The sequence below is a fragment of the Arvicola amphibius genome, chromosome 7 (assembly GCF_903992535.2).
Source record: "Arvicola amphibius chromosome 7, mArvAmp1.2, whole genome shotgun sequence".
Taxonomy (NCBI): Eukaryota; Metazoa; Chordata; class Mammalia; order Rodentia; family Cricetidae; genus Arvicola; species Arvicola amphibius.
In genome coordinates, this window is record NC_052053.1 from 50,321,320 (window position 1) to 50,343,973 (window position 22,654).

General features: G+C 52.5%; 2 protein-coding genes and 1 non-coding gene across 8 annotated transcripts; 2 read left to right on the forward strand and 1 right to left on the reverse strand.

Annotated features, from left to right (window-relative positions):
- Positions 1–1,156: 1,156 nt before the first annotated feature.
- Positions 1,157–20,783, forward strand: Ciz1 (CDKN1A interacting zinc finger protein 1). 6 transcript variants are annotated; one of them, XM_038336735.1, is made up of 19 exons: positions 1,157–1,266; positions 2,028–2,190; positions 2,361–2,476; positions 3,970–4,041; positions 5,418–5,644; positions 8,746–8,839; positions 8,938–9,034; positions 9,563–9,809; positions 9,930–10,110; positions 10,351–10,472; positions 12,012–12,209; positions 13,486–13,610; positions 14,776–14,863; positions 15,299–15,412; positions 15,545–15,694; positions 16,629–16,698; positions 16,849–16,970; positions 17,261–17,425; positions 19,724–20,783. In XM_038336735.1, the coding sequence occupies exons 2-19, from the start codon at positions 2,033–2,035 to the stop codon at positions 19,742–19,744; spliced, it is 2,367 nt and encodes a 788-aa protein (XP_038192663.1). In that variant the 5' UTR covers positions 1,157–1,266; positions 2,028–2,032; the 3' UTR covers positions 19,745–20,783. The 6 variants fall into 6 exon arrangements, with proteins under 6 accessions (XP_038192663.1, XP_038192662.1, XP_038192659.1 ...); XM_038336734.1 differs by lacking the exon at positions 19,724–20,783 and having other exon boundaries at positions 17,261–17,610; XM_038336732.1 differs by lacking the exon at positions 19,724–20,783 and adding an exon at positions 1,899–1,933 and having other exon boundaries at positions 1,198–1,266; positions 9,563–10,110; positions 17,261–17,610.
- On the forward strand, positions 12,900–13,001 carry LOC119820047. Its single transcript, XR_005286328.1, has one exon. It is a non-coding gene; the product is annotated as a U6 spliceosomal RNA (small nuclear RNA).
- Positions 18,506–21,723, reverse strand: Bbln (bublin coiled coil protein). The gene is made up of 2 exons (XM_038336737.2): positions 21,520–21,723; positions 18,506–18,948 (listed from the first exon to the last, which is right to left on the reverse strand). The coding sequence occupies exons 1-2, from the start codon at positions 21,596–21,598 to the stop codon at positions 18,776–18,778; spliced, it is 252 nt and encodes an 83-aa protein (XP_038192665.1). The 5' UTR covers positions 21,599–21,723; the 3' UTR covers positions 18,506–18,775.
- Between the last annotated feature and the right edge of the window lie 931 nt (positions 21,724–22,654).

Genomic DNA, 22,654 nt, shown 5'->3' on the forward strand with positions numbered 1-22,654 from the left:
ACACACATACACACATACAGTACACATACAAACACAGTACACACATACATACATACAGGCAAAACATTCATATGCAGGACAACATGAAATAAGAATAAACCTAAATAAAATGGGGGCAGGGGACAGAGAGATGGTTAAGAGTACTTGTTCTTGCAGAGGACCTGGGTTCAATCCCTAGTACCCACAAGATGGTTCACAAATGTTCCTACCTCTAGTTTCAGGATGTACATGATATATACATACAAACCAAACACACACATAAAATAAATCTTTAGAAAACAAACACTATAAAAGAAAAACTCAACACACACACACACACACACACACCTGGCTCCCATTGTAGGACCCAGCCATGATAAACTCAAAAGAGGCCTGAGTCTCAGTAGTTTTCCCTAAGGCGATACCTGGTTGCAAGAAAGACCACAAACTGTGACTACCCAGGCACCACCCAGGAACAGACCAACCAAAGGAAATTCCTAACGTTCCAAACGTTGTAGATAGGGTCACCTGCCAGCACACACCCATCGCTTTTCACCAGGACAACCCTAGACAATTGTCAGCCAATCAGGGGTCCTGAACCTTAGAAATCCCTCACCCCCACCTTTGCTACTACAAAAACCCAACTCTAACTGAGCTCGGGGCTCTCCGATCATTACAAGACGTTGGATACGCGGAGAGACCGAGTTTGCAAACTTGTGTAAGAATAAAGACTCTTTGCTTTTACAAATACAGGACTCGGTCTCCTAGTTGGTTTTGTGGGGACTTCGTGATTTGGGTATAACACTCTTCACGCCAGCTCGCTCCTGTCCCAGCCCCACAAGGGCTCAGGATCACCGGACGGACAGTAGTGACCTCGGGAGGTAGACTGCGAATTGACCCCTCCTAGAAGTCCTCCGCCATGCTCCTGCCGGATAAACAGACGAGCCTGGGAGCTCAGAATCGCCCCTTTCCGATTCCGGGGCCTGGGAACCCAGAGTCTGCGCTGCCCTGCGCCTCCTGGCATCTGGGAGCCACCGTGGCTCCAGCGGCTGAAGCCCGGCCGCAGCCCCGGCGGCTTGACCCGTGCGAAGCTGGTTCCCACGGCCGCGGGGGCCGCGGTGAGCCCTCCGGTCCTCTAGAGGGCGCTCCGCGCAGGACTGGCCAGCCGCCGGGCCTTCCGAGTGGCCAAGCTACTGCCGGGTCCCGAGGAGCCCGCGAACCGGCGAGCCCGCGCCGTCAATTCCGCGGGTGGCTTTCGCGTCTTCCGCCTTTGTGGATTGCTGAGAGGTGAGGGGAACCTGCGTGGTGCTCGCCCTGTAAGCCTTTGTGGAGGGCTGGGCACCTGGGTAGAATGGACTGCAGGGGTAGTGGCTACCTGTATGGAGGCTGCAGGCTTTGTGGACAGGCGAGGCCACGGGATCAGATGCCCGGTGTTGGATATATCTGCGGGGAAAGGGGGTGGAGGAATGAGGGCAGTAGAGGGACGTAGGGGTGTATTGTAGTGGAGGGAAGCTTTTCCTGTCTAGGGTTCACTAATTTAAGTGGAAGGCCGGGCATGGGTGCTGGTGTAATTGACACCTCATAGGGCTAGGGCAGCTGAATCCCAAACCGGGGGGGTGTGTCTGAAGAGGTGCTGGCTCCAGGAAGTGATGAGTACGGGGGGGGGGGGGGGAGAGAGAGAGAGAGAGAGAGAGAGAGAGAGAGAGAGAGAGAGAGAGAGAGAGAGAGAGAGAGAGAGAGAGAGAGAGAGAGAAGGTAGGGGCTGGGGGGCGGTGGGAAGGTGTTCTTGGATTGGAAGGGTGGAACCGCCAGAGTTGAAGAGATGGGAGCGAAGAGAGAGGTCTACAAGCAAGAGCGTTGTTCTCGGCAGCTGACCAGAACTGAAAGCTCCTGGGTCCAAAAGTGTCATTTCTTGACAGGGCTGGGAGTGTGTAGCTGTGCAGCCTAGCCTACAGTACGCGTCTGTGGGCTAGGGTGGGTGCTTTGGGAGGGGAGGGGGTGCTCGATTGACCCAGAGTGGTGACCTGACCTTACCCACCTTCCCTCAGCAACCATGTTCAACCAACAATTCCAGCAGCAGCAACAGTTGCAGCAGCTGCAGCAGCAGCAGCTCCAGCAGCAGCAGTTGCAACAGCAGCAGCAGTTACTGCAGCTCCAGCAGCTGCTGCAGCAGTCCCCACCACAGACCCCCTTGCCCATGCCTGTCAGCCGGTGAGTTGCCCACTGGAAGAACCGAGGCTGTGGTCGGATTCAGACCCCTGTTTTGCGGCCCCAAGGGCATCCTTGTTTGAGTGTTAAGTGTCATCAGTTCCCACCTCGGAGGGCTCTCCAGGTGGACGGCTTTCCCACCAATCCTCTGATGCTCCCGTTCCACCACACAGGGGCCTCCCCCAGCAGTCGTCCCAGCAACAGCTTCTGAATCTCCAGGGCACCCACTCGGCCTCCCTGCTCAATGGCTCCATGCTGCAGAGAGCTTTGCTGCTTCAGCAGCTGCAAGGTATGGCAGTTCTCAGCGTCCCGTTTCCTCGGTTTCCCGCCCAGTCTTCCCAGCTCACACAGTGACCCTGAGAGCATCCTTATGGAGAGGACACCAGACTCCAGGAGATGAAAGTCCACAGGCTACTCTGCTAAGTGCAGAGTTACCAAACACAGTGCTGGCTTTTTTGGCAGTGCCCAGCATAACCCGCTGTCATGAAGATTACATGGTATTTGTCCTGAGTCACTCAGCATCCTGCCAGACCTGAGCCCTGCCTCCATGAATCCCTGTCTCAGGCCTTGAGTGTGAAGCCTGTGCCCTTGCCTCAGTTTCCCTGAGTCCCTTGCCCGTAGTCCAACACAGGTAGAAGCTGGTTAGATGGCAGTCACTTGGCAGCCCTACCAAGACCACAGTGTGGATAGCCCGCTCAGCTGACTTTCAGATGGCACATGGATAGCTGGGGAGAGAAAAATCCCATAGCGGGTCACAGTGTGTACGTGTAGATGCCATCTTTTCTTTTCCCATCTTAAAAGTCATGCTTCTCATAGTGAAAATAATGTGTTAAAACAGGAAAACAACATCAACAACAAAAAACCCCAAAGGGGATGGAGAGATTGCTCAGTGGTTGGAAGTCCTTGCTGCTCTTCCAGAGGACCTAAGTTAGAGTCCAATATTCCATACATGGGGCAACTCAAAACTGCCTATAACTCCAGCTCCAGGGGATCTCTCATCTTTATCTGGCTTCAGGGGCCATCCTCCCGTATATGACATAACCTAAACACACACAAATACACATAAATTAAAATTTAAAATAAATTCTGAAAAATAAAGTCATTGAAAAACAACAATAACCCCAGCGGTAGGAAAGCAGTCACTCATCTCCGGGAGAGTCACCAGCCAATATTTTGGTATAGTTTTTCTGTTGTTTTCTCTGGGAAGGAGCTTGGGTATGATTACTATGACTAATACAAGATCTATGTCATGTTTCTTTTTTATTTTCCTGTGTTAGAATTGGTTTTTGTTTATTTGTTTGAGACAGGGTCTTACTCTGTAGCCCTAGCTGGCCTGTAACTCACTCTGTAGACCAGGTTGGCCTCAAACTCACAGAGATCGCCTGCCTCTGTCTCTCCAAGTGCTGGGATTATAGGTGCATGTCGCTTTATTTATTTGGCCTTGCTGTCTTGAAACTTAACTATGTAAGCCAGGGTGGACTTGGACTCACAAGAGTCTTCCTATTCCTACCTCATCCTCCAACGACTGGGATTATAGGTATGAGCCAGAATTTTGGTTCAATCAGGATATTTGTGGTAGGTTTACTTTTTTACTAGAGGGATGTGCCCTTACAGAAACGTCAATTATCTGTTTCTGCCCCCCCTTCTCGTTCTCTCTTTTCTATCCTAAATACCATTGGGATGAACATGACATTTGAGACTCTTTTCTCATATTAGATTCCCGACATAAAATGACTGAGTCGGGGGATGGATGTTTGATAATTGCCAAATTACTTTCCTAAGGATTGGACCAGTTTGCAATGCCACCAGCTGCGTATGACAGTGCCGGCCTCACCATGCCCACGGCAGCATTGGGTATTCTATGCTTTTTTATATATAACTTGTATAACTGTATAATATGTACATATAATTTACTAAGTTGGTTTGCAAAGACTAAGGCTGTGTCTTGAATGTCTTATTTACACTTCATTGTGCGAGTGCAGCCAAAATATTTTTACATTTGCATTTCATTTTGTGACTTGTCCATGTCCTTTGTCCATTTCTGTTTGAGAGCATTCTGTTTTTCATCTTGTGTGTATGGGAGCTGGTGGCTCTCTGCGACTGTGTATTTGTCTTTGTTATACCTGTCTATCAGATACACTAGTTCATAACTTTGAAACCGCATTCCACAGATGAGAGGAAGGGGAAATGGTTTACTCCGGGTCCCAGAGGTAGAGTCTGGACCTGATCTCAGCTTTCAGCACAGCTGACCTGTGCCTTTAACCTGCGCTGCCCTCCCCTGCACAGCCCCTGAACCTCAGCATGGATGGCAGCTCTCTTTCACACTCGGGGCTGTCCCTGGGTAAAAAGCTGAGTCAGAGGAGATGTCGCAGGAAATAAGATGGTTGGACCTAGGATCGAGGTCTCTAGGGAAACAGATGTCACAGAAGGCCTCCTGAAGGGGAGACAGGAAAGACATAAAGGGAGGTCTGAAGGATGCTGGGAATCGGTGGAGCACAGCAGCTTCCACAGAGGGGGCAGCATGCCCAAAGGCCCTGAGGCCGGGTGATTGAGGGGCTGCACAAGGCCGTATTCCTCGAGCTCAGTGTGAACCCTGTGAGGGGTGGCGGGGCCAGACCCTGCTGTAAGCAGACTTCGTTACTGAGCAGGGAACTGTAGAAGGCTTTGGGCAGGGGATGAGGTCAGAGCGGAGCTCTAGAGAGATCTTGTTTGCTGCGGTTCCAGGGAGGAAGTGTCTTCAGGAGATGGGAAGCCTGGTCATAGGGCACGTGTGTGATGTCTTGGGTGTGGAGGATAGGGTAAGGAGGAGTGGCAGCTAGCGGGCGTCCCTCGGAGATCTCCAGCAAGCTGCTACTCCGTTTTGTGTCTACGTTTGTCATCTATAGAAAGAGCCACATCTGCCCCCGTACCTGGCCGGCTAGAGGGCCGTAGTGACAAGAATACCTTGCACGGTGCCAGGGGCTTCCATCTCATTGATAAAGAGAAGCTGGTGGGGGACAAAGTGTGGAGCAACAGCTTGCTGGGTCCCTCAAGGGGCCTTACAGCATTTCTGAGGGCTAGCTGGGGCCGGTCTGACACACAGAGCTGGAAGTCCTTTCTCACTGGGCCCACAGCGGGCCTCAGCTTGGCTTCGCTTTCCCTCTGCTGCCCTCGGACATTGTCTCTGATATTCCGATGACACTTTGAGGGGCCATGGTGTGACCTGTCTTCTCACCTTTTCTTCCCCACAGGCAGCCTCCGTGCTTACAACGTGACGGCCCCCAGCCTAGCAGCACCCAGCCTTACACCTCCCCAGATGGTCACCCCAAATCTGCAACAGTTCTTTCCGCAGGCCACACGCCAGTCCCTGCTGGGCCCTCCTCCTGTTGGGGTCCCAATGAACCCTTCTCAGCTCAGCCACTCAGGGAGGAACTCGCAGAAACAGGCAAGAACTCCTTCCACCACCACCAATCACAAGGTGAGTCGAGCTTTGGGTGGAGCCAGGGCAGGAGTCGGTGAAGGGGTGCCCCGGTGTCAGCCTGACTCCATGTGTTTGGGCTCACCTGGCCTTTGGGCAGGTCGTGCTCCCTCATTGTGCCTCAGTGTCCTTGTCTGTAAGATGAAGGTGGCGGTGTCTCATATGTCCCAAACTCCAAATACCTCTGTGCCCCTAATGGGACTTTAGCCATACCCAAATACCACTTTATTATTATTTATGTACTATTTCTCTCTTTAAAACTTTTTTTTGGCCGGGTGGTGGTGGCGCACGCCTTTAATCCCAGCACTCGGGAGGCAGAGGCAGGCGGATCTCTGAGTTCGAGGCCAGCCTGGTCTACAAGAGCTAGTTCCAGGACAGGCTCTAGAAACTACAGGGAAACCCTGTCTCGAAAACAAAAACAAAAACAAAAACAAACAAACAAAAAAAACAACTTTTTTTGGGTGCTTATTTGTTCATCTGTTTGGCTTTTTGAAAGAGGGTTTCTTTGTTTTGGTTGTACTGGAACTCTCTCTGTAAGCCAGGCTGACCTGGAATTCAGAGACCTGCCTGTCTCTGCCTCCCAAGAGCTGAGATTAAAAAAGTATGCCACTACCACCCAGCTAATCTTTTTTACTTCACCATTATCATTCATTTTCCATGTGCCAAGGTGGGCATGCGGAGGTCAGGGAACAACTTGTGTGGGTCTGTTTTCTTCTTCCACTGCTTGGCCCTAGGAACGGAACTCCGGCCATCAGTTTTGGTGCCAGATGCCTTCACCTGCTGAACCATCCCACTGGCCCCCACTGATGCTGCTCTTTACATCAGCAACGTCCAGCAGAAATAAAACATGAGTCATGTATATGATTTTAAAGATTTAATAACCACATTAATAAGATTAAAAAGCCCTAACCCCAACACTTGGGAGGCTGGGGTAGAAGATGGCTGCACATTCCAGCCATCCTGAGCAATGGAGAAAGACCTTAAGATTTTAAAAATAAATTCAAAGGAACAGATAAAGTTAATTATACTGCCAAGTATAGTCATGTACACTGATAATCCCGGCACTCTGGAGATGGCACCAAAGGTTCCAGAGTCATCCTCAGCTACATAGCGAGTTCTAGGCCAGCTGTCCCAAAACAATCAAACAAAAATGAATAAAGTACAGTAAAATTTACCAAAATTTTAGTTAATCTATTATTTTTAAAAAGATACCATTTTGACCTATATTAAAAATAAATAAATAAATTAGTTGGGTGGTGGTGGCACATGCCTTTAATCCCAGCACTTGGGAGGCAGGGGCAGGTGGATCTCTCCGAGTTTAAGGCCAGCCTGGTCTACAGAGCAAGTTCTAGGACAGCCAGGTCTACGCAGAGAAACCCAGTCTTAAAAAAAAAAAACCATAAATAAATAAATAAAAATAAGAATTCTGGTTGATTGATTGATGATTGTTTGTTTGTTTGTTTGTTTGAAGAAACGAGGTCTTACCTCCTAAACTTCAAATGCTTCTCTGCCTCCTATGTTGCCCAGCCTGAACTCAAACATCTTGGCTTAAGTGATTGATCCTCCTGCCTCAGCTTCCCAAATTCCTAAAACTACCAGTATATTTCACCATGCCCCAATTTGTCCAAAAAAAAAGCCCCAATTACTAAATGTTCTATATCTATTGTGTCATTAAGCTTCCCACCTTAGTTGCGAGTCTGCATCTCAGGTGTTTCCCTGAGGCTGATGGCCGCAGTGTGGGACAGGCAGCTCTGAATGTTACTTTTAAGATGCGAGGGTGTGGCTCGGTGGTAGAGCACAGGCTTGGGGTGTTGGATAAGGAAGAATTTTATCACTGCCTAAAGTTCCAAAATTGTGTAATCCTCATACACAGAGTAAATGTCGAGTCCTGGGAAGGCATGATATTCACACAGCCACATCTAACGTCCCCAGCAGCTGTCTGGTGGGTCCAGTGGCTTCAGTGCTTCATCTTACCACATGCAGAAGACTCGGAGTCACGGAGGAAAACACAGACAGACACACACACACTCACACAATGTCCTGGACAGACATACACACACACACACTCACACACACACTCACACAATGTCCTGGACAGATACACACACACACACACTCACTCACACAATGTCCTGGACAGACACACACACACACACACATTCACACACTGCCCCTGCATGTCCTTGCAGCTCTTTGTACAAGGTCCATCCCCAGGTGTATGCTGGCATGAACAATGCTCCTTACTTAATTGCTTTTGTCCTCCTACATCTGGAGGAAGGCATTTCCCTCCAGAGAGGGGCTCAGCCTGTATCCTTGGGGTTAGGCCTGGCACACCGGAGTCTTGGCTTATCTGCACTCCTGTTTCACATGTAGGAAAACAACGTCTGACTCCTTGCGTCTCCCAGGGCAAGAGCTGAGTAGTTTGTAAAGAGCCAAGAGTTCTGGTGTGGGTTACACGTGTTCACCAGGGTAGGAGGCCTCAGGAGCAGGGAGGAAAGCCGTGTGGTTGCTCAGCAGTGCAGATGTGGCATCTGGCCTGGCCTTTCTGTGGGTCTTGAGTGTGTGAAGACAAAGCAGTTAAGACTGGAACTAGAGAGACCCTGTCTCAGATAGATGGCAGTAACAAAAACCGTGAAACCCACTAAAAGGGTCTGGACCTAGCCTATAGTTAGGAGCTCTCCACAAGAAGCTCTGAAGGCTGGGGGCTTGACCAGAGAAAGGCCAGTGAGGATACGCAGAGTCAGGCTTCTGGTAGGAGGAAGGCTGGTGGGGGGGGATGCAGAAGAGGAGAGGAGAGGCAGAGGGGAGGAGTGGACAGTTCCTGGCTTGAGATTAGGAGACTCCCAGCACTAGAAAGCCTTCTGAGGGTTTAGGCCAAAGGCTCTTGCTGACTTCTTAGGGAACAGGGAGTGGGAAGTCTAGATGACCAAGGGAAAGAAGAGATTTTGTGGGTACCCAACCTGGATTCAAATGGCAGGCAGTTGGATGGGCACCTGACTCCTGAGATGGTTCAGGTCATTTACCCTCAGTCCCTGATCGGGGGGGGGGGGGGTGTCGGCAAGTGAGGTGGGGGTTAAAACATGGATTCTAAAAAGAAGCAGGATTCTTCTTCCCAGACAGTGCCTCTGGGAGACAGGGAGGACCCCACAGAGGGGTCTGAAGAGGCTGCAGAGCTCCAGATGGACACACCTGAAGGTGAGAGACACAGGGACATCAGGGCAGGGGGGATCCTGGTGGCAAGTGAGTCAGGGCCATCTCCTGGAGCTGTGTTCCCTCATCTGCCTCGATTGTAGAGCAAGATTCACTAGTCTGCCCAGATGACATAGAGACCCCAGTGCTTGACCCTGAGCCCTTTGAGGCATCAGAACCACCAGCCAAGAGGCCCAAGAGGTAAGTACTGCTACTAATGCTGGGGCTCAGAGGCCCAGAGCTCAGGCCTGTGAAGTTAGGCCTTGGCCTCTGGCTTGTGGGGAGGGTCAGATTCATCCCTGTGTCTACCTGGGTGTGAGCCACCTGGAGGCCAGGCCGGGCAGCTAGAAGCAAGGGGGTCCTTGCAGAGTGCACGGGTGCTGCTAGGTTTGGAGGGTTAATTCAAGACATGTTACAAGGTGGAGAGTCAGTGCCCTGAGTTTAGGTGGAACAGGCCTGGGCAGCTTTAGAGCTTCCCCCATCCCCCACTGTAAGGACGAGTTAGGAGCTGGGTCATAGGCCTCTCGAAAAATACAGTTTTGATCTTCTTTGATTTTCCTGTTTGGCTTTTTGGTTTTTTGAGACATCCTTGGCTGCCCTGAACTCACTATGTAGACTAGGCTGCCCTCTGACTCTAAAGAGATCCTCCTGTCTTTGCCTCCCTAGGGCTAGGAGCAAAGGTGTAGACACCACCACCTGGCTTTCTGATTATCTTTGGATCTTTCCTAGCTCAGAGGAGGCCACAGAGAAAGGGCCTAAAGGACAGCCACAAGCAAAGGTCCAGCCTCAGACCCAGATGACAGCACCGAAGCAGACACAGACCCCAGAGCGGCTGCCCGAGCTACCAGGAGCCCAAGTCCTGACACATTTGCAGCCGCAGGTTCTGCAGCAACATCAGGCCCAGGTGCAGCCAAGGCTGCAGAAGCAGGCACAGACCCAGACATCACCAGAGCACTTAGTACCACAGCAGAACCAGGTAGAGCCACGGGTACATTTTCAGCCCCCGCGGCAGGGGCAGCCACAGGAAGCGGCCCAGCCTCAGTCCCTGTGGCAGGTACAGCTGCAGATGCGGGCCCAGACACAGATATATCCACAGGTATCTGCCCAAGCACAGCCGCAGGAGCAGCCTTCGGGACAGATGCAGGAACAGACGTCAGAGAAGACCCAGGACGGGCCTCAGACCTGGCCACAGGGGTCAGCACCCCCAGCAGCGCAAGCGTCAGTTGTGGCCTGTGCCACAGAACCGCAGCCATCTGGTGCTACAGGAGCTAGGGGAGGTGAGCAAGTGTGTGGACCCCTGGCCAGACTCAGCCCTGCCCAACCCTTCTTTCTCCCACCTGGCACTGTCTAGCCTTGACTGGGGACTGAGGGTTGGGCCCGGAGTCCAGATCTGGGACCATCCCCATTTTGGACTTCAGGGTCTTGACAGCGGACAGAGAAGCCAGCTCTCTTAAATCTAGATCTTGGACCCCAAATGGTAGACACGCTGTGGGAAGGGAACATGTCTGTCGTTTCAGGCCCAGAGGAGGCCTTGCCAGAACCAGTAGGTACCCAGGACAGTGAAGACACGAGCCAGGAGGCATCTACTGGTGACCTGGATGTGGGAGAGTGTGAAAAAAGAGCAAGAGAGATGCTGGGGGTGCGTAGAAGCCTGCATACAGCCACTAGATGCTGGGGTGCATGGAAGCCTGCATACAGCCACTAGATGCTGGAGGGGGGATGTGGAAGCCTGCATACAGCCACTAGATGCTGGGGTGCATGGAAGCCTGCATACAGCCACTAGATGCTGGGGGTGTGTAGAAGCCTGCATACAGCCACTAGATGCTGGGGGTGTGTAGAAGCCTGCATACAGCCACTAGATGCTGGAGGGGGGATGTGGAAGCCTGCATACAGCCACTAGATGCTGGGGTGCATGGAAGCCTGCATACAGCCACTAGATGCTGTGTCTGTGTGTCTGTGTGTGTAAGCCTGCATACAGCCACTAGATGCTGGGGAGGGGCGTGGAAGCCTGCATACAGCCACTAGATGCTGAGGGGGGGCATGGAAGCCTGCATACAGCCACTAGATGCTGAGGGGGAGCATGGAAGCCTGCATACAGCCACTAGATGCTGGGGGGAGGCGTGGAAGCCTGCATACAGCCACTAGATGCTGGGGTACGTGGAAGCCTGCATATAACCACTAGATGCTGGCGGGGGAGGGGCAAGGAAGCCTACATACAGCTACTAGATGCTGGGGAGTTGTGTGGAAGCCTGCATACAGCCACTAGATGCCGAGGGGAGGTGTGGAAGCCTACATACAGCCACTAGAAGGCCTGAGACTCTGGTGGTGGCCTGGCATCTGTTTGTCCCAGGCTACCTAAGGATTTTTTGTGTTTCTCCTTGCGTAGAAAGGACAGTGGCCTTGTGCCTGGCTGCATGAATGAGCCACCCGGTGCTTTCTCTGCTCTGCCCCTGTGTCTTTTTTCTGGATCTGGATGTGCTTTTGGTCTGGCTACTCCACACTAGAGCTGCCAGTCCCTCTTGTGGTGATGTCATTTTAGTGCAAAGAGTACCTTAGCAAAAAACCTCCTTGTGGGACCCTGGTTCCAACTCTACCTTATAACAAATCGTTAAGCCAACCTCTCTTCTTCCTTGGGTCTCAGTTTCCCCGTCCATCATGTAAGGGGTGACATGGGTTGGACTTTAGAATTAAACAGAGGCCAGGCGGTGGTGGCGCACGCCTTTAATCCCAGCACTTGGGAGGCAGAGGTAGGCGGATCTCTGAGTTCGAGGCCAGCCTGGTCTACAAGAGCTAGTTCCAGGTCAGGCTCTAGAAACTACAGGGAAACCCTGTCTCGAAAAACCAAAAAAAAAAAAAAAGAATTAAACAGAGTTAGGTCGGGAGTGGTGGGTGGCACACGTCTTTAATCCAACCCTAGGGAGGCAGAGGCAGGCTGATCTCTGTGACTTTCAGGCCAGCCTGATCTACATAGTGACATACACATATACACACGTAACTAGGTTCAAATCCTGGCTATCATATTCTCTGTGTAGTTTTGGGCAGTCACATAAGAACCTAACCTCAGGTTCCCTGTCTGTCAGGAAACTTTGAAGAAACGATGCTGGCAGGTGTTCTTGTCGGGGCTGGAACACCATCAACACCCAGATGGTGGAAACTCTTGTCTCTGAATCTACTGTAGGTGTGGGGGGCTGGGGGCTCCCTGAAGGTCACCATCCTGCAGAGCAGTGACAGCCGGGCTTTCAACACCACACCCCTCACATCTGGACTTCGCCCTGGGGACTCCACCTCTGCCGCCCCTGTCCTTGCCAGCATTCCCTCCAAGCAGACCCTCCAATTCTTCTGCTATATCTGCAAGGCCAGCTGCAACAGCCAGCAGGTACTCAGGGCGTGGTGGGGGGGGGGGCATGGGAGTGGGGAGGGAGTTCAGGCCTGCTAGGCCTGTGGGCTTACTTTCTCTACACTGCCCGGGGCTGCCCATCTGCTTAGACATTTCCTGATCAGCTGGTAGAGCAGGTTTTTAGGGTCAGGGAAAAGCTGGTCTGAACCGGTCAACAAGGTCTCCAGAAGTAAATTCCACTCTTGTATCTTTTCCTCTTGTGTTTAGTGAGTAAAGTCAGAACCTACCTCACTGTGCGTCTTAGGGCCTCAGCACTTGACATTTGAAGTTCTGGACCAGGTCTACCCAAGCGAGTACAGCATTAATAATAATGGCAGTCTCAATTGGGTTGGGTTCTCGTCTCTTGGGAAGCTGAGGCAGGGGGATCATGAGTTTAACAGAAACCTGGTCAGCTTCGTGAGAGAGAGCCTGTCTCAAAATAAAACATTTAAAAAGTACAACCAGGATATAGCTCAGCTGTTGTTTAACATGTGATGAACAGGATAAGTAAATATGTGGTATACCTGGCTGGGCGTGTGTGGGCTTCCCGCAGCCGTCCTAGCTGCCTGGAAGATTGGAACAGGACCTGTCAGCACGTGAGTTTCAGATCAACCTGGGCAATACAGCTAGAACTCAATTATCTATCTGTAAAATTAAAAAGACAAACTTTAACAAAAAAAGACTTGGTGCTTGCTTTGGCAGCAGATATACTAAAATTGGAACGATACAGAGAAGATTAGCATGGCCCTGAGCAAGGATCACACGCAAATTCGTGAAGCGTTCCATATTTTTTAAAACCAATTTTAAAAAAGACTTGTTTATTTTTATTTTATGTGTATGGGTATTTTGACATATGTCTGTCTATGTGCCATATGGGTCCAGTGCCATCAGATCTCGTGTTACAGATGGTTGTGAGCCACCATGTGAGTGCCGGGAATTGAACCCAGGTCCTCAAGAAAAGCATCCAGGGCTCTTAACCTCTGAGCCATCTCTCCAGCTCCCCCCAGTTTTTTTTTAATGCTCTTACTTATCTCCAGTGACCGTTGTTCCCTGTGACTGTGGTCCTTGTGTGAGCAGGACCATCTAGAGCCATGTTCCTTCACTGCAGAGCTCCTAGAAATGTGTGTTTACCATCCTTGTCCTGGCCTGCGTGAGCTGTGTGAAATAATGCTGTGGGGACACATGCAGGTGTGACAGGCGGAAGAAATAAAGGCAGGGGGTTCAGAGATGCAGGGTGGCATGACTCATAGCCGCCTCTGCTTCCTTCACGCTGCAGGAGTTCCAGGACCACCTGTCAGAGGCTCAACACCAGCAGCGGCTTGGGGAAATGCAGCACTCGAGCCAGAGCTGCCTGCTGTCCCTGCTGCCCATGCCTCGGGACATCCTGGAGAGAGAGGCAGAGTAAGTAAATGCTGGCAGAGGCTCGAGTTGTGGGCAGGGAGCCTCACAGGCCAGGCCCTGAGTATACTCTCCTGAGACCTGCCTACGGATTAATTATTGCTCTGCACTGATTAACTATAACCTCAGGCCTCAGTTTTCCCTGTCTATAAAATAGCCTGATGGGGGTGTAGTGACAGGTGTCCTAGGGGTCCTTCCAGGCCAGAATAGTGTGACACCCTGTGTGGTTGGGAGGACGCTGTGGTGCAGAGCCCTGCTCCTCTGGCCGGTGTGCCGGCACCAACCGTAGAAGCACAATGGCAAGAATCAGGTCATCTTGTGGCCTGGAGTTAGACCTTCCCTGGGCCCTCCTTCCGCTGTCGGGATGTGCTTGGTCTGAAATGTCTATCCTAGAGTCTGGAACCTAGCACTTGGGGTGACAAGGCTGGGTGGGAAGCTCTAGGAGCTGCCAGCCCCAGTGCACTGTCACAAGCAGAACCATATAGACCTGGGAACTGGGAGATAAGGGCTGTGTCCAGAGTGCCCAGCATTTCAGGAGACTCCAGGAGCCTGAATAACTTTGGAAGCCTCCCGATTTCAGAGTGTCAACAAAGCCAGCTATGGTACACACCCTGTGATCCCAGCACTCGGGAGGCTAAGGCAGAAGGATCAAGAGGTTGTTGTTTTCAGTTTTTTTGGGTTTTTTCGAGACAGGGTTTCTCTGTGTAGCCCTGGCTGTCCTGCAACTCACAGAGATTCACCTGCCTCTGCCTCCCAAGTGTAATTAGAGGCCTGCACCAGCACCACCCGGCATAAGATCAAGAATTTAAAGCCAACTGCTTAATGAGATCTCAGAGTTGACTTATTCAGGATTACAGTAAACCCTGTTGGAGACCTTTCTCAGGCTGGACAGTTGTCCGTGCCAATGGTTGGGAGTTCTACTGAGGACGAGGAGCCAGCAGACTCATGTCCGCTCTGCTTGTTGCCTGGCAGACAGAGAGCTCATATCTGTTAGCTCTCGGGGTCAGGAGCTGCTGCTCTTTCCTTGTCTTTTTGATACTAGACTCCTGGTCCCTCAAGGAGGCACTGCAGGCTGACCCCCACCCTGGCTTCTGAACCACATACACTTCCAGAGCATTCTAGAAGAATGTAGCATCATGCCCTGCTTTGTTTTCATTGTGCCATTCAGAGATCCTCCACCAAAACGCTGGTGCAACACCTGCCAGGTGTACTACATGGGAGACCTGATCCAGCACCGCAGGACACAGGAGCACAAGGTGCGAGAACCGCTCATGCTTCAGAGGCACCTGTGTGTGCTACAGCCAGGTGGGGGAGGGGGTCCGGGTGGGAGTGGGATGTAAAGTCTATTTTTGTCTTCATGTGACTCTCACTCATGTGACTTCTGGTGAGTCAGTCATGTTCCCTTTGGGCTTTTACTTTGCCCATCTGTTCAGTGTAGACACCAGCTCATCCTGCTATTCAGCCTCTACCCTACTGAGGTGTCTTTGGTGGCTGTCCTCCCTCCTAGCCTGTCTCTGTTGCCACCTACCATCCCACATAGTGAAGAGAACTGATTTTGCATGTCCCAGTGTATGGTCAGAGCTGGGTTGAGCCCGCAAGCTTGACAGGTGAGGTCTCATCAGGCCACTGATAGGGTAGCTTGTACCTAGGAATGCTGCAATGCACCACATGGCCTGCCTTCCTTTCCCCAGATCGCCAAACAATCCCTGAGGCCCTTCTGCACCATCTGCAACCGTTATTTCAAGACCCCTCGAAAGTTTGTGGAACATGTGAAGTCCCAGGGACACAAAGACAAGGCCAAGGAGGTAACCCCCACTGCCTGAGTACAGCATGAATCCGTTCCCCAAGATCATAGAGCAAGGCCTAGAACCCTCAGAAGTGTGTGGTACCTTAGCTGCCTATAGCTGACTTAAGTCCCTCGCCCGTGCCTTGGGCAGCTGAAGACACTTGAAAAGGAGGTAGTGAACCCAGAGGAGGAGCACTTCATCACGGTGGACGCCATCGGCTGCTTCGAGAGTGATCAGGAAGAGGACGAGGATGATGAGGAAGAGGAAGAGATTGAGGCTGAGGAGGAATTCTGCAAGCAGGTATGTGGGGTGAGCCGTTCGAGGCTATTGGAGCCAGAGGGGCTGTCCTGCTCCTTGAGGGGCCCAGACACTGTGCTGGCATTTGTAGGTACTAATACATGACGCAGTTATGGGCTTTGTCACATGGCCATGGAACTAGGTATGAAGATTGAGTGACATTGAGTGACAGGTGACATATGCAAGGGCCTTAAAGGCTGAGATACCGTGTGGGGCAAGGGAGGGCGGAGGGAACTGTATTTAAGCAAGGCACAGAAGGCACGCTACAGCAGTCCTGGGAGGCTTTGTGTAAGATTTCCCTGCTATTCTTGGACAAAGTAAAAGAAACGCAGGTGGATTGGGGCAGGGGAAGCGGGGGAGGCAGTGGACTAGGAACTATAGCCCAGTGGTAGAGTTCTTGCCTAGCATGGGCAAAGCCCTAGATTCACCCCCTAGTACCGGGGGAGGGAAGTCATACAGGCTCCAGCATGAAGGAGAGCTCCATCATATACCAAGACCCTGTCTCCAAAAAGAAAAAGAAAAAGAGAAAGAAAAAGGATGGAGAGGTGAGTAGGTGATGAGAAGCTGTGCTGCTCCCAGAGAACCTGGATTCAATTCCTCACACCATGTCAGATTGCTCCTGACTGCCTGTGCCTCCAGAGTTCTGGAGATTTGACAGACGCTAGCCTCAGGTACCCACGCGTGCACACACTCAGCCTCAGAAAGGAAGTGTTTATTCTGGCTTGGAGGACGGGGCTAACTGGAACCCACAATGCAGTCATCAGGACACCTGGGAGGCAGGATCGGCATGTGCCGTGGCTCAGAGGAGGCCACCCTGAACGGGCTGTAAGCCGAGGGCATGGTTGACGCTCTGGAGACCATGTGTGCACTGCAGGCCCCTGACCTGTGTCCGGGTGGGGCCGGAGGCACCACATCTGAGCCCTCGCTCCCTCTCCAGGTGAGGTCAGGAGATACATCCTTAGAGGAATTGAAAGGCTCAGAGACTTACAGCCCCAACACAGCATACGGTAAGACCCCAAGCTAAGCCCCCAGCTGCCACAGCACTCCAGTCTAGCAGCCCACCCTCTGGTGCTTTTCTCTTCTCCCACCTAGAGCAGGTGGGACTCCCAGCTGGTGAGAGGGACCTGGGCATGCAGTCCTTGCTGTCTGTCCCCCAGGTGTGGACTTCCTGGTGCCCGCGATGGGCTATGTCTGCCGCATCTGTCACAAGTTCTACGACAGTAACTCAGGATTGCGCCTCTCCCACTGCAAGTCCCTGGCCCACTTTGAGAACCTGCAGGTGAGTGGCCATCTGACTGCCCTGCCCGGGGGCACGGCCTGTTGAAATTGGTGGGTATGACCAGCAGCTGTTTGCCGCTGTACCAAGGTAGTTCTCGAGCATACTCCACTCTGGCTTGGCTCTTTGTGTTACGTGCTTGTGCATGTTGCAGGTCCGGGTGGGGGTGGGGGTGACTCCAGAGCCTAGAGAGGATCACACAACGGATCATTACTGTTTAGGCCCATTTTGGGAATCAGCTGCTGGCCAGGAGTGCCATACACTGCACCTAACTTGAAAACGTTTGTATCCAGAAATACAAAGCAGCCAAGAACCCCAGCCCTGTCAGCCGGCCCGTGAGCCGCAGGTGTGCGATCAACGCCCGCAATGCCCTGACTGCACTGTTCACCTCTAGCAATAGCAATGGCCGCCCGCCCAGCCAGCCCGGCCCCCAGGACACAGCGAAAATACCAAGCAAGGTGAAGCCTGGATTCCCCAAGTCCCCTCCTTCCCTTCGGCGCTCAGCTCGCCTCAAAACCTGATAGAGGGAGCTCTGGCCAGCCAGCCTGACTAGGGCCCGGTCTGCTAATGTTTTCTAGGTACTGCGTGGAAATGTTCACGTGGTTGATGTTATTACTCAAAATCCAATAAAGAGTTGCTCCGCTGTGCAGTCCCCACCAGCACTGTGTCGGGGTGGAGACAGGGAGGGGCACCTACTCTCTGGACACAGTGTGGTGGAGGACCGGGAAACCAAAGTCAGGCTTCCTGAGATGCAGGGTCTCTGGGATAGGACTACAAGGCACTTCTCTGAGCCCCAGTTTCCCTCACAGTGTCTCAGGGATAGAAAGGCAACTTGAGAGAAAATTCTTATGGCTGGTGGCCCTAGCAGATGGTCTTGCTCCTACCCCAAAGTTGCAGATAAACAAACAGACCTTAGCAGGGTCATGTGACTTGCCAAAAGTCAGACTGGCCAGGACTTAACCCTATGTGTAAATTCTTGGCCCGTGTGTTGGCCTCTATCCAGCTGCATCTCACAGAAGCCAGAGCAGACATGGAGTTAAGATTTGGGATTGGGGGGGGGTCCCCTGCTGCTGAGGTTCAGCTCTTGATTGGCCAAGAGGGCACAACCCTCCTAACCCAAAGACAGATGAGCAGTGAGGGGACCCAGCCTTAGCTCTGTTGTTTCCTCATTATAGAGAAGTGACCTTTAGAGATAAGGTGGCCTGGCCGTTAGTGCCAAGACCAAGGCTAAAGTGGAAGGCACCAAAGTTTACCGTCAGATCTTGGGACGGTTTTCATGGTGAAAGGCCCTAGTGCCCAGAGGCCAAATAAGCTCAGTCACACAGCATGTCTGTCTCTGTCAGGCTGGGAAGCAGCTGCTAGCAGGCAACACACCAGGTAGGGAGGAAGCCCCGACCTTGCCTGTATCCTCTGCATCAGAAATGAAAAGTGGTTAAGAACCCCAGCCCCATGATGTGGTCCATGAGCCACAGTCTGCTCCATCTGCCCCCAGTGGCTACTGGGACCCCTACCCTGACACAAAGAGACAAGAGGGGCAATGGTGTGGGAGATCTCTTTAATATGGACACTCGATCCAGGGTAGAGGGGAAAGAGACCGGAGCTGGGCAGGCGGATAAGTGAGTGAGTTGTAGGACCACACCTGGCTCCAGAAGGGATGATGGGGCAGTAGGGCTTGGTCCAGGTGGGTAGACCCACTGGGGGATCTGAAGGCCAGTACCTGAGATGGTGTCTAAGCCAAGTAGTATCTACCCAGGCCAGAACATGGCCTAGAGAGGCGAGGCCGGGGCCTGGTTTGGGGCTCCCGGCACCTAGGGGCTGGCATCACTAGGGGCCTCCCCTAGTTGTTGCTGGAATTCCAGGCGTGTCTGCCGATTAGACTCCAGCAACTCCTGGAGGCGGGCATGGAGGTGGTCGTTCTTCTCCTCCAGGTGGTCCAGACAAGAGTTGATCTGATCCAACATGGAGTTGATGGCAGCATACTCTGGGAAGAAGGGAAAAGACAGAGGGAAGGTCCCATGTCTCCTCAGGGCTGACAGACACAGTACACCCAGTGCCCCCAGCTCTCCCTTGAGAGGACTTTGTGCACATCCCCAATCTTTCTGATTCTCAGTGTCACTGTGCAGAAAATGAGTAGGTACCACAAGTGTCACAGAAATCATCCATAGCACACCTTTCCTGTAGGGTCAGTGTGGTCCTGGCGCAATCTGCCAGTGTCCTGGCTGGTGGCCCTATCATATGCCAAGCTTCCTCTGCATTTCCTTCCATAGCTCCCTAGACGTCCATGTTCCAAAGCGGGGCAATTAAAAGCTCCAGTCTAGGCATGGCCTGACCTCCAGCCCTTCTGCAGCTCTCTCTGCCTTCACAGTAGTGTCCCGCAGCTTCCACACCCTGGAGCAGACCCAGCCCATTTCCCCTTTAGCCCCTTCTCCCTCCCACCTCTTTCTTCTCCCCTCACACCGGCTTAGCCCGTCTCAAGTCCTCTGCATGTACTGATGGCTCTGGCTGGAATGCCTTGGGTGGCCTTGTCTTTCCCTCTGGGATGAATACCACTTATCTTAAGTCTCGGTATGGCTATTACCAAAGGGAGCCCTCCCGGGGTGTCCCACACTGGACCAGGTCTTTTCCTGAGCCGCTAGCCTCCACCTTGCACAGCTTTCCCCTCAGACAAGCTGGATGATAGTCTGGACTCCACCTCACACTCAGTTATAAAGGTCTGGGAGAGGTGACGGGTCTTGTGTTCTCTGCTGTTTCCCCAGTGCCCTCGACGACACAAATAAGCACTTATTGAATGAATGAGTGAATGAATGAATGAATGCAGCTCTGACTTTCCAGTCCCTGCTCTTGCTCAGCTGTCTACCATCTAGAACTCATCAACCGCAACAGCCCTTCAAGGACCAGCTCAAACACCTCTTCCTCGGAGCCTTCTCCATCTTCCTCTACAGCGACTTCTGACCTGCCTCTTGGCAATCCTATGTCCCTCAGGACCCAAGGTCTGGGACTGTGCCCACTGTGGGACCCAGTTCTGAGCCAGCCATGACTCAGAAACACTCAGCTGCCAGCATGGGACCAAAGGGAAAGTAGATGCTGGATTTAAGAAAAAGGCCCAAGGAGGGTGTCTGGGATATGCCTTTGGGGGATGGTTCCCAGAAAGGGCATCCCTTACAGAGGATAGAGCCTCTGAAGGCTGCTGGATCTTAAAGTCCACACCCCATGGTACACATGGGGAAACTGAAGTCTAAGAAGGAAGGAACCAGAACAGCTTCCCATAGCTACTCAGAGACAGGACCAAGACTCAGACCTGAAGGTCAGAGACCCTGAAGGTCTGTACCCCAGCAACTCCTTATTGGAGTAGGGGACACTGAGGTTCCAGGACACCAAGAGCTCATTTGGGGTCTGGCCACAGCAAGAATTTAATGGGCAGCTGTTAAGACCCATCCTTCCCGTTTCATGGCAGGCTAGCCAAGGGGTGAGGAGAGGCGGTGCCTTCATTGATGTCAAGGGTGCTTCCTAGCCATTGCTCCTGTCCTGGGTCAGATAGCCTGCACCTCACCATCTCAGTGTTCACTCGGGGTCACACTGCACCCTCACCGAGTCCCCTCATGATGTTCCCACCATGGCTGCCAGCAGCCACTGCACAGCACCTGCCTCCAGCAGGAGGACAACCTTTATTAAGAGCAGAACCCGGGTAGTGAAAATATTCTAAAACTGTTGTGCCAATGGATATGCTGGGAATTCAGTGAAAGCCTGCGGAACTGTACGGTTTATGTGGTAAAATCTATTGTGTGACTTACAGCTCAATAAAGCTTTTATAACAAAGCAAAAGCATACTCCATCCTTACTGCACAAGACCTGCACTCTCGGTAAGGCACCAGGCTTGACTATGATAAGAAAAAAAAATACAAGCAGTGTCCACTTTCAGAAGGAACTTGTACGCTGGAAGCTTAGAGTCTAACCATTTTCCATTCCGTTCTGCCCTTTAATCCCCACACATCCCAATACAGGAAACACCAATGTGCCAAGTATTGCAGATGGGAAAACTGAGGTTCCCAAACGTGCAAAAGGAGTCTGTGGGCTGCTGCTTCCCCTGAGGTGCTTCTGCAGTGCTGTGCACCCAACATAGTGCTTGGTAAGCAGGTCACACCAGCAAAGCCAGGAGGCTGGGGTGCTGACTCAGCACAGTGGGGCGCCCACCGGGCCAACCCCTCCTGCAGAGAGCCAAGCAGGACCCGCCCCCCCCCTTCAGCGAAGAAAGTGGCTGAAGCAAATCTCAAACCGACAAGCTTCTCTGAAGCTGCCTCAGTTTCCCCTATATAACTATGGCTGGTTAGCGACTGTTCCCCGGTACTGCTGCGTCCAGGGATCCGTTCGCTAGCGCTCGCTCGCCACAGCCTCCGAGGCGACTGTGGGGACAACTCCATAGCCACCCAGGGGCGGGGTGGGATGGCTCTTCAGTCCCTCACACACACCTCCAACTCGGTCCCATTCCAGATCCCAGGACAGCACCCCTAGCAAAGCAAAGGTAGCCTCGGCAGCACGCCCCCGCCCCGGTCACCTGCTTCCCCGAAGCTGTCATTCTCGCCTTCCGCGCTCGCATCCACCGGCATGCTTAGGTCCCCGTTGGGGCCCGACATTGCGGGCTCGGGCACCGCAGAGGCCACGCGAAAATGGAACTTGGCGACCGTCGCGCGGAAAGCCGACGCTGGGCGGAAGGTGCAAGCGGCTGATGGAACGCCGGGCCGGAAGGGTGGAATGCAGCGGCGCACCCCGGCCCGCCCTGAGCCCCGCCCAGAGCCCTGCCCCGAGGCCTTGCAAGCCACGCCCTCAACCGGGGCTCCGCCCCCGTCCGCTCTCAGGCTCCTCCTCTCACTTTCGTGTCGCCTCCGTCTCTTGGCCGCTGGACCCCGCGGCCCACAGAGCCCGCGCACTCACTGAAAGCCAGGCAGTAGAAACCCTGACCCGCTAGGCTCCATCCTGCTGCTTTCGTCTTTTTTTTCTTTTTCTTTTTTTTCGAGAGAGGGTTTCTTTGTAGCTTTGGAGACTGTCCTGGAACTAGCTCTGTAGACCAGGCTGGTCTGGAACTCACGGAGATCCTCCTGCTTCTGCTTCCTGAGTGCTGGAAATAAAGGCATGCGCCACCACCGCCCGGATCTCCCAAGGCTTTATATAGCTTCGAGAACTTTATTCCCAGTCACGAGGAATCCGCATTCTTCCCGTCTCCCCCAGGTGCACCCAAGATGACCCACAACCGCGTCCTATTTTGGCCTTATCCCTTCTTTTCGGGCTCTCAAAGACTACACTTATGGCTAGAAATCAGACCAGACTCCAGACTCCAGCCTGGACAGTAGATGTAGAGCCAGTCCGTTTGACCAATGCCAATAAATAGGGCATGAAGCAGGCGGTTGGCATCCACCTGTAACGCCAGCTCCAGGAAAATTCAATGCCTCTGGCTTCCTCAAGCACTTGCACTCAATGTACACCACAGACAGACAGACAGACAGACAGACAGACATATCATTAAAAGTAAAAAAATAAGCTGGGCAGTGGTGGTGCACACCTTTAATCCCAGCACTTGGGAGGCACAGGCAGGCAGATCTTTGGAAGTTCAAGGCCAACCTGGTCTACAGAGCATGTTCTAGAACAGTCAGGACTGTTACACAGAGAAACCCTGTTTTGAAAAATCAAAAACC